Source organism: Halichoerus grypus, chromosome 8 (genome assembly GCF_964656455.1).
Source record: "Halichoerus grypus chromosome 8, mHalGry1.hap1.1, whole genome shotgun sequence".
NCBI classification, from domain to species: Eukaryota; Metazoa; Chordata; class Mammalia; order Carnivora; family Phocidae; genus Halichoerus; species Halichoerus grypus.
Window position 1 is genome coordinate 39,371,096 of NC_135719.1, and position 12,007 is coordinate 39,383,102.

At 36.6% G+C, this 12,007-nt stretch overlaps 1 protein-coding gene across 8 annotated transcripts in view; it reads right to left on the bottom strand.

Moving 5' to 3' along the window:
- The window catches only part of PEAK1 (pseudopodium enriched atypical kinase 1), a 328,704-nt gene that overhangs the window by 30,594 nt on the left and 286,103 nt on the right, over positions 1–12,007 (bottom strand). For 7 of the 8 annotated variants that reach the window (XR_013450387.1, XM_078079051.1, XM_078079050.1 and 4 more), the window contains one exon: positions 1,777–2,522. Coding sequence is in view for 7 of the 8 variants with exons in the window: in XM_078079051.1 (XP_077935177.1) it covers positions 1,777–2,522 (746 nt within the window). In the remaining variant the exon portion in view is untranslated. Of the gene's footprint in view, positions 1–1,099; positions 2,523–12,007 lie in introns of those variants that run through there. The other variant, XM_078079052.1, reaches the window with a different exon arrangement.

A 12,007-nucleotide genomic window follows, 5' to 3' on the forward strand; every position in this document is an offset into this window, starting at 1 on the left:
AAAAAGATGTAAACTGTGACATCAAAAACATAAAATGAAAAAGAAACCATAAAATGTGTGGAGGGAAGAGCAATGATTTTGAGCTTTACAATGGAATGAAGCTTAAGTTGTAATCAATTTCAAATAGACTTTTATAGATATAAGTTGTTATATGTAAGCTCATGGTAACCATAAGGCAAAAACACAAAAGATAAAACAATGTAAGCATACCATTAAAGAAACTACAAAGGAAGAGATCAAGAGAATAAAGAGAGAGGACCTACAAAAACAGCCCAAACAATTAACAAAATGGCAATAAGCACAAACTATCAATAATTACTTCAAATGTAAATGGATAAATTCTCCAATCCAAAGACACAAAGTGGCTGAATGGATAAAAAAAATAAGACCCATCTATATGCTGTCTAAAAGAGACTCACTTTAGATGTATGGACACATACAGACTGAAAGTGAAGGGACCAAAAAAGATATTCCATGCAAATGAAAACCAAAAAAAAACTAGAGAAGTTATACTTATATCATACATAATAGACTTTAAAACAAAGGCTGTGTTAAGAGACAAAGAAGGGAGTTACATAATGATAGAAGGATCAATCCAACAAGAGGCTATAACATTTGTTAATATTTATGCACCCAACATAGGAGGACCTAAATATATAAAGCAAATACTAACAGACCTAAAGGATGAAATTGACAGCAATACAATAATAGTAGGAGATTTAAATCAATGGATCAATCATCCAGACAAAAAAATCAACAAGGAATCATCAGCCTTAAATGACACAGTAGACCAGAAGGGCTTAACAGATATATACAGAACATTCCATTCAAAAGCAAAGGAATACACATTCTTCTGAGTGCACATGGAACATTTTCCAAGACAGATCATATGTTAAGCCACAAAACAAGACTTAATAAATTTAAGAGGACTGAAATTTTATCAAGCATCTTTTCTGATCACAGTGGTATGAAAGTAGAAATTAAATACACAAGGAAAACCGGGAAATTCATAAATTCGTGGAGATTAAACAACATGCTACTGAACAACTAATGGGTCAAAGAAGAAATCGAGAAATAAAAAAATACCTTGAGACAAATGAAAATGGAAATGTAACAAAGTCCATGCTTTATTTATTACATTGATGAAAACTATGGCTTATTTACAGTGAATGTAATTGGACAAGAATTCTTGATGTGAAGAGTTTTAGCTTTCTTGAAGAAGTGGTTTATCTAGAATGGGCAATATACAGTTAAGAAATTAATATGTGACATAATGGATAAAGTGCAGGCTATGGAATCAGAGAGATCTGTGTTTAAATCCCAGCTCTACTAATTGCTAGGTGTGTGACCCTAAGCATGTCAGTTCACCTGTCTGAGCTTTATTTTCCTCATCTGTCAAATGGATAAAAAGATCTTAACCTCATAAAGATCAAATTATGTAACACCAATAATGTTCCTGGCACATCAACAAATACTGGTTATTTTCCTCTATTAAAATGTTTCTCCAAGAAGCAGAAGAGTCCTAGAGTAGAGGCAAACAAGGGTCTCTTATTTGTTAGAGAATAAAGACAGAAACATAGAGTGAAAGGCACATAACAGATCTATTTGTACAGGTAGCCTCTGCAAACAGTCACAGCTTATTACAATATTGGGTGTAAGGTAGATGGATGATCAATAACTTTTTGCTGGATGGAGGAATGCAGGAAAGAAGAGCAGACCCATCCCAATAACAGTGTGTTGGATAAGATTAAAATCAGATTTATAATATTTTCTTACCTTGACTGCATAGTTATTAAGTGGATCTTTTGCATATGAAGCTGTATAGTAAACGGCATCACCTGCCTCACAACATGGCTTGTCACTGGTTAGCCTGAAGTCTGACCAGCTGTCCACCCCAAAACGGAGCTGGTCTTTCTGTCCAGCCATGAAGAGGTCTTCACATTTTACAGCCAGTTTCTTCAAGGCATCTGTATGAAGGCTTCGGATTTTACCCACCACTTCTTCCCGATTCTCAAGTCCTCGATAAAGTGCTTGTCTCTGTGGCTTCTGCATGCTTCGTCCCTGTCTGCAAGAGGGACCACGCCGGCTGGACAGGGACTCCATGCTGTTGGAAAATCTATCCTTAATACTGAGAGTGGTTAAGCTGGAGATACTGTTTGCCGCTGAGGGGACAGGTCTCTCCTTGTGCAAAGGTCTTTCTAAAGAGTCATAAGACTCAATGTCTAGTCCCTTGAGTTCATAACTGATGGAAGAGCCAGCACTACTGGCATCCCAGTTGGGGTCGATATCATAGGTGGGATTTGCCATTACACAAAGACTCGTTTCCATGGATTTTTGGAGGTCTTTGGGGATTGGCTCTGTATTGGCTCTTATGATCATTTTCTTTGGCAGTGGGGGTGGCGTAGGTTGGGAAGCATTAGGTGCCTCTTGGTCTGTTTTCCCACTAAAGACAATGGCATCATCCAAAGTTCCCTTAGGCTGCCGTGGCTGCTTGGGTGGTATCATGGCTGCTCTAGATTGCCCTGTATTGTTTTAAAAGAAAGAAAGAAAAATAATAGTTAAGTTTTTATTCTTGTTACATAATTGAAACTTTAGGAGAAATAAATGATGTGGCCATGAGAATATAAGAAGTCAATGACTTAATTCAAAATGTGAACAATGTCTCAGCATTTCTGTGCCAGGGAACAGGGTAATGGGCTTTGTTTTCAAAAAAAGAATTGAGATTCTCTATTCCTGCCTCCAAGAGTGCTATATTTACCCCACTAGAATATGAAAGAGTGACAGACACTCAAATAATTTCATTGTGACAGAGTAGAGATTAAAGCATTTGTGGATTAAGAAAAATATTTGGAAGCATTTTAAAAAATTGAAACTAGCAATGGGACCACTAGACTGATGCTCAGAAGATACTATTCTGTTCTTTTAACTTTGTTCCAAAGTTACACTGTAATGTATATAGCACTTGTCATTTTCAATCCAACACATATGAATACGATTCCATAAACCATGTTATTTTATTTCACTACAGAGATGGATTCTAGCACTGGTCTTAAACTGGTTTATGTATAAATTCTTGTGATTGGGTTAAAGGGAACAATATATATGAGCAATCAACTGCTGTTCCAAACATCCTTCACAAACTCTTACGTGATTCTGTTTTATTATGGGGGGGCATATAAACTGTGATTTGGACAATACTGCTTTTGAACATCTCTTACAAGCCCTAGTTATAGAATCAATTACTCTGCTTCCTTTCTAGCACTTGCACTTAGAAGATAATAAAATGCAGATGTGTGAATATGAAAACACAACAACCCAAAATCCTTGGGATGCAGCAAAAGCAGTTCTAAGAGGGAAATATATAGCAATAAAGGCCTACCTCAAGAAACAAGGAAAAGCTTGAATAAAAAAAAAAATCTAACCTTACACCTAAAGGAACCAGAAAAAGAACAAACAAAACCCAAGGTGATGAGAAGGAAGGAAACAATAAAGATTAGAGCAGAAATAAATGGCATAGAGACTAAAAAAGAAAAAAAAAATCAATGAAACCAAGAGCTGTTCTTTGAAAAGATAAAGAAAATTGATAAACCCTCAGCTAGACTCATTAAGAAAAAAAAAAGAAAGGACCCAAATAAAATCAGAAACAAAAGAGAAGTAACACTGACACAACAGAAATACAAAGCAATATAAGAGAAAACTACAAAATGTTATATGCTAACAAATTAAACAACCTAGAAGAAATGAATAAATTCCTAGAAACATACAATCTTTCAAAACTGAATCAGGAAGAAATAGAAAATCTGAACAGATTGACTACAAGTAATGAAATTGAATTGGTAATAAAAAAAAATCCCAACAAACAGAAGTCCAGGACCAGATGGGTTCACAGGTGAATTCTACCAAACATTTAAAGAAGAGATAATAACTATTCTTCTCAAACTATTTTAAAAAATAGAAAAAGAAGGAAAGCTTCCAAATACATGATAATACAAATAAACACGAGGCCAGTATCACCCTGATACCAACAGCAGACAAGGACACCACACACAAAAAAGAGAACTAGAGGCCAATAACCCTGATGAACATAGATGCAAAAATCCTCAACAAAATATTCGCAAATTGAATTGAACAATACATTAAAAAGATCATTCACTACGATCAAGTGAGATTTATTCTGGGGATGCAAGGATGGTTCAATAGTCACAAATCAATCAATGTGATACACCACATCAACAAAACAAAGGATAAAAATCATATGCTCATGTTAATAGATGTTCATTCATGATAAAAACTCTTGACAAAGTCGGGTTAGAGGAAACATACCTCAACATAATAAAGGCCATATATGAAAAAGCCATTGGTAACATACTCAATGGTGAAAAACTGAGAGCTTTTCCTCTAAGATCTGGGACAAGACAAGGATGTCCACTCTCGCCACCTTTACTCAACATAGTAATGGAAATCCTAGCCACAGTAATCAGACAAGAAAAAGAAATGAGTCATCCATATTGGTAAAGAAGAAGTTAAACTCACTATTTGCAGACAACATGATACTATACATAGAAAACCTTAAAGACTCCACCAAAAAACAACTAGAAGTAATAAATGAATTCAAGAAAGTTGCATGATACAAAATTAATACCCAGAAATTGGTAGTGCTTCTGTATACTAATAATAAAGTAGCAGAAAAAGAAATTAAGAAAACAGTCCCATTTATAATTGCACCAAAAAACCTTAACCAAAAAGGTGAAAGACCTGTACTCTGAAAACTATAAAACAGTGATGAAGGAAAATGGAGATGACACAAACAAATGGAAAGATATTCCATGCTCATGAATTGGAAGAATTAATATTGTTAAAATGTCTAAATTGCCCCAAAGAATCTACAGATTCAATACAATCCTTATCAAAATACCAACACTATTTTTCACGGAACTAGAACAAATAACACCAAAATTTGTATGGAACCACAGAAGACACCAAATAGCTAAAGCAATCTTGAGAAAGAAAAACAAAGTTGGAGGTACCACAATTTCAGATTTCAAATTATACTGAAAAGCTATGGTAATCAAAACAGTATAGTACTGACACAAAAACAGATACACAGATCAACAGAATAGAGAGCCCAGAAACAAACCCACAATTATATGGTTAATTAATCTATGACAAAAGAGGCAAAAATATACAATGAGGAAAAGACAGTCTCTTCAGTAAATGGTGCTGGGAAAACTGGACAGCTGCCTGTAAAAGAATGAAACTGGATCACCTTTTAACACCATACACAAAAATAAACTCAAAATGAATTTAACACCTAAATATGGGACCTGAAACCAAAGAAATCCTAGAAGAGAACACAAGCAGTAATTTTTTTGACATCAGCTATAGTAATATTTTTCTAGATATGTCTCCTAAGGCAACAAAAGCAAAAACAAACTACTGGGACTACATCAAAATAAAACAAAACAAAAATCTTTTGCACAGCAAAGGAAACCATCAACTGAACAAAAAGGCAACCTACTGAATGGGAGAAGATACTTGCAAATGATATGTCTTATAAGGGGTTAATATCCAAAATATATAAAGAACTTATCCAACTCAACAACAAAAACCAAACAATTTAACTAAAAAATGGGCAGAGGACCTGAATAGATAAAGAAAACATACAGATGGCCAACAGACACATGAAAAGATGCTCAACATCACTACTCGTCAGGGAAATGCAAATCAAAACCCCAATGAGATTTCTCCTTACACCTGTTAGAATGGCTAAAATAAGAAAGACAAGAAATGACAAGTGTTGGTGAGGATGTAGAGAAAAAGGACCCCTCATATACTGTTGGTTGGAATGTAAATTGGTATAGCCACTGTGGGAACCAGTATGGAGGTTCCTCACTTCCACTTATGGAATGAGTAAGTCATGGAACAAAAGGCATGGCAAAAGGAATATAATCAATGCTCTTGTAACAGTGATGTATGGTGACAGATGGTAGCTACACTTGTGGTAAACACATAATGTATAAACAAATACACCTGTGATCAATGACATCTTTTGGGCTCATTGTATAATAGGGAGAGACATTATTTTTTTAAAGGCAGAGAAATATACCATGGAACTTTTATAAAAGTTATTATAATTAGTAATGTTATTAAAATGAGGCCTTATTGAATATCTCAGAGTAAGAGTATAATGCTTTGTTATGGGATGAATTATGTCCTCTCTCCCAAAATGTTGAAGTCATAACCTCTGGTACCTGTGAATATAACCTTATTTAGAAATAGAGTCTTTACAGAGATAATCAAGTTAAGATGAGGTCATTAGGGTGGACCTTAATCCAATATGACTTGTGTCCTTATAAAAAGAGGAAATACCATATAAAAAGAGACAAAAGGGAGAACACCATGTGGTGACAGAGGTAGAGAATGGAATAATCCAGCTGCAAGCCAAGGGTGTCAAGGATTGATGGCCACCACTAGATGCTAGAGAGAGGTAAGGAAGGATTCTATCCAGAGCCTCAGAGAAAGCATGGCCTTGCTAACACCTTGATTTCAGACTTCTAGCCTCCAAAACTATTGAGAGAATAAATTTCTCTTGTTTTAAGGCACCCAGATTATGGTACTTTGTTACAGCAGCCCTAGGAAACTAATACATGCTCCTACTGATGGTCAGATAGAAGGCACCAGATGGTTCTGAGGGTGATAATGAATAAAGATGGTGGTTTGTTTTTATTAAAATCATGTCCTTGTAGCAATGCCTAGTGTGGGCACCAATATAAACTGTGATTATACTAACACTATATTCCATTTCCTATTCGTGCAACTCTAAGAACACCTAGAAATGAGAAGAGAACTATGACAATACATATAGCAAACCTAAGGACCACCTTTCTCCACCAATGACATTTGGCAAATAAATATTTTTTACAAGGAAGAGAGCTATATTACATATAAATATAAACAAAAAAATATGTGTGTGTGTGTGTGTGTGTGTGTGTGTGTGTGTGTGTGTACAGCATAAGAATGAGAGAGACAAAGAATATGAGAATGCTAAAAGGGCCAGGACTTTGCTTGATTCATTATTGTGTCCTCTATGTCAAGACAGGGCCTAGATATAAAAGATGCTCAATAAATGTTTCTTAGGGTGCCTGGATGGCTCAGGCAGTTAAGCATCCGACTCTTGATTTTGACTCAGGTCATGATCTAGGGGTCCTGGGACTGAGCCCTGCATCGGGTTCTGTGCTCAGCAGGGAGTCTGCTTGAGATTCTCTCTCTCTCCCTCTGCCCCTCCCCCCACCCGTGCATCACTCTTTTTTTCTCTCTCTCAAATAAATAAATAAATCTTTAAAAAAATGTTTCTTGGATGACTAAAAGTATAAATTAGAACTGGAAAAAAATAAGTGGTAAAATTATAGAGGTACCTATAACAAGAAAAGATACTGAATTAATAATTTAAAATATTCCCACAAAGAAAAGTCCAGGGCAACATGGCTTTATTGATGAATTCTACCAAATGTTTACTTATTTATTTTTTAAAAGATTTTATTTATTTATTTGACAGAGAGAGAGATAGCGAGAGCAGGAACACAAACAGAGGGAGTGGAAGAGGGAGAAGCAGGCTTCCCGCCGAGCAGGGAGCCTGATGTGGGGCTCGATCCCAGGACCCTGGGATCATGACCTGAGCCGAAGGCAGACGCTTAACGACTGAGCCACCCAGGCGCCCCTCTACCAAATGTTTAAAGAAAAACTAATATCAATCTTGCACAAACTCTTCCAAAAATAGAAGGGGAGGGAGCACTTCCCAGCTTGAAATCTATGAAGCCAACATTACTTACACACCAAAATCAGACAAAGGCATCACAAGAAAACTAGAGACTAATAACCCTTATGAATACAGACACAAAAAATATTTATAAAATACTAGCAAACTGAATCTAGCAACATATAAAAAAGATTATACACCATGACAAAGTTGGATTTGTCCCAGGAATGCATGGTTGGTTTTAATATCTGAAAATCAATCAATGGAATACACCATGCAAACAGAAAAAAGGGGGACAAAACCTCACATGATCACGTTAACAGATGCAGAAAAAGCATTTGAGAAAATCCAACACCTTTTCAAGATAAAATACTGAACACACTGGGAAAAGGAGAGAACATCCTCAACCTGATAAAGGGAACCTATGAAAGCCCCAAAGTGAACATCATCCTTATTGGTAAAAAAACTCCATTATTTCCCCAGTAAGATCAAGAATAAGACAAGGATTTCCACTCTTGTCCCTTCTATTCTACATTTCACTGGAGTATCTAGACAGGGCAATTAGGAAAGAAAAAGAAACGAAAACATCCAGATCGGAAAAGAAGTAAAACTATCTCTAATCAAAGATAACACAATCTTGTATATAGGAAAGCCTGAGGAATCCACAATAAATTGTCACAACTAATATACCAGTTCAGCAAGGTTGCAAGATCTAAGCCTACATAAAACAACTGTATTTTCTACACACTAGCAATGAAAAATCAAAAACTTATTATTAAAAAACAATTCCATTTACAATATCATCAAAAACAATATAGTATTTAGGAATAAATTTAACTCAAGACTTATACACTGGAAGCTATCCAACAACACTGAAAGAAATTAAAGACCTAAATAAATGGAAAGACATCTTATGTTCACAGATCAGAGACTTAATATGCTAAGATGGAAACACTCCCCAAATTGTTCTGAAGATTTAATGTAATCCCTATCAAAAACCCAGCTGGCTTTCTTGCAGGAATTGACAGGAGGATCCTAAAATTCATATGGCAATACAATGGATCTAAAGTAACCAAAAAACATCTTAAAAAGAAGAACAAAATTGGAGAACTCACATTTCCCAATTTCAAAACTGACTTCAAAACTACAGTAATCAAGATTGTATGTACTGTGTGTTAGGGGGATGGGTGAAAGGGATTAAGAGGTACAAACTTCCAGTTATAAAATAAATAAAGTCACAGGGATGAAAAGTACAGCATAAGGAATAGAGTCAATAATACTGTAATAACTTTATGATGACAGATGGTAACTACACTAATCTTGGTGAGCATTTTGTAATGTCTGTAAGTGTTGAATCACTATGTTGTGCACCTAAAACTAATAGTTGTACATCAACTATACTTCAATTAAAATTTTTTTAAAAAGATTGTGTGTACTAAGAATAGAAATATAGATGAATGGACTGGAATTGAGAGTATAAAAATAAACCTGTATATTTATGGTCAATCAATTTCCAACAAGGGTGCCAAGACAATTCAATGGGGAAGTAGTAGTTTTTCCAACATATGATGCTGGGACAACTGGATATCCACATACAAAAGAATGGAAATTGAACTCCTACCTTATACTATATATAAAAAGTAACTAGGGGCGCCTGGGTGGCTCAGTCGTTAAGCGTCTGCCTTCGGCTCAGGTCATGATTCTGGGATCCCGGGATCGAGTCCCACATCGGGCTCCCTGCTCGGCAGGAAGCCTGCTTCTCCCTCTCCCACTCCCCCTGCTTGTGTTCCTGCTCTCGCTATCTCTCTCTGTCAAATAAATAAAATCTTTAAAAAAAAAAAAAAGTAACTAAAATATAGCAAAGATCTCAACATAAGAACTAAAACCATAAAACTTTTTTTTTTTTAAGATTTTATTTATTTATTTGACACAGAGAGAGAGACACAGCGAGAGAGGGAACACAAGCAGGGGGAGTGGGAGAGGGAGAAGCAGGCTTCCTGCCAAGCAGAGCCCGATGCAGGGCTCGATCCCAGGACCCTGGGATCATGACCTGAGCTGAAGGCAGACACCTAACAACAGCCACCCAGGCGCCCCAAAACTGTAAAACTCTTAGAAGAAAACATAGGAATCACTCTTTTCAACCTTGGATTAGGCAATGATTTTGCAGATATGACACCTAAAAGCATAAGCGAAAAAACAAAAAATAAATTGGAATTCATAAAAATTAAACACTTTTGTGCCTCAAAGAACAACTTCAATAAAGTGAAAAGATAACCCACAGAATGGGAGAAAATATGTGCAAATCATATATCTGATAAGAGACTTGTATCCAGAATTTATAAATAACTTAACAATAAAAAGATAATCCATTATAAGTGAGCAAAGGATTTGCATAGACATTTCTCCAAAGAAGAAACACAAATGGCCAATAAGCACATGGAAAGACGTTCAACATCACTCCCCATTAGATAAATGCAAACCCAAACCAAGAGACACCACTTCACCTCCACTAAGCTAGCTATAATCAAACAGATGGACACGTGTTGGTGAGGATATGGAGAAATTCAAACCCTTACACATTGCTAGTAGGAATCTAAAATGGTGCAATCACCTTGGAAAACAGTTTGGTAGTTACTCAAAAAGTAAAACATAAAGTTTACTACGTGATCCAGCATCTCCAATCCTACAGATATATCCAAGAGAAATGAAAACATATGTCCACTTGTACACAAATGTTCTTAGCAACATTATTCCTAACAGCCAAAAAGGAGAAACAACCCATATGTCCATCAACTGATGAATGGATAAAGGAGTATTATTCAGCTCTAAGAGGAAATGAAGTACTGATGTATGCTACCTCCTGTATGAACCTTGAAAATATTATGCTAAGTGAGAGAAGCCAGTCACAAAGGTCACATATCGCATGATCCCACTTGCATGAAATATCCAAAATATGTAAATCCCTAGAGACAGAAAGTAGATCAGTGGTTGCTGGAGGATGGGAGGAATGGAAATGGAGAGTGACTGCTGTTTACGATGATAAACGTGTTCTGGAATTAGATACTGGTGATCGTTGTAAAATTCTGTGAATATACTAAAACTCATGGAATTGTACCCTCTGAATCTTATGGTATGTAAATTATATCTCGACAAAGCAAATCAATAATACATTCCTAGAAACGACCGTAAATTCAGTTTCTAGTCACATCCTTCCATTCCTCTGTGCCCTTACCATCACCAAGGATGGAGGGGCTCGGTATTAACTGCACTCTTCCTGTGATGATGAGGCCTGTTTCCCAAAGCCACCCCAGCCCTATTTTGCCTCAACTAATGTGAGAAGCCAGAACCATAGTTTATTTACAACATGACAGAAATAGGCTTTATAACAAACCTTATTTTCCACTTGCTGACCCAGACCTTTCAGAGATGAAGTGTGATGGAGAAGGTTAGAAGCAGTGAACTGTGTGCCAGCGTCTTATCATCCTTGCTTGACTACTGTGACAGTCGCCTGTTATCACTGTCTCCAGTTTTGCCTCCCACACCACACTGGTCATTACAGAGATTTTTTTTCTTTTTCTTTTTCTTTTAACACCAAAGCTGATCATGGCAGTCCTCTACTTAAAAAATATGTCCTTGAGAATTTGGACTTGATCCAGAGGACAGAATTTTCTTGGCTCAAGCACAAAAAGCAAGCCTTTCATGACCCAGCCCTGGCTGTACCTGTTTTTCTTGGAGCATTTCATCTTGCATCTGAAGTCAGAACTACCAACCTGCTTGCAGTGTCTTTAGCACTCTTGGCTACTTCACGTTCTCTATCTCTGCTCAGGCTAACCCTCTTCCAGGAATGGTTTCCCTCTCCTCTCCTCTTTGAACATTCTGCCTCTGAGGAGTGTTTCTTATTCCACTCCCCAAAATTGGCCTCTTTTTCCTTGAGACCTCATATATATGTTGTGAACATTTCTCTCCGACTACTGACTACCCTTGATTTGTGTCCCTACCGAAATTCCCTACTACTGTCACTCATTGAGGGCAGACATTGCATCTCATTTGTATACCCAGGAACAAGCAGAGTCTGGCTGAGGGGAATGGAAGGAAAGAAGGAAAAAACAAAGGAAGAAAACAAAAGGAAGGAAGGTATTAATGTATAAATGGAAAAACTAGAAACACGAACTTATTCTTGGCCTTTCCAATGTGGTCCCTAGAAGAGGCTTTCTGGGGGCGCCTGGGTGGCTCAGTCGTTAAGCATCTGCC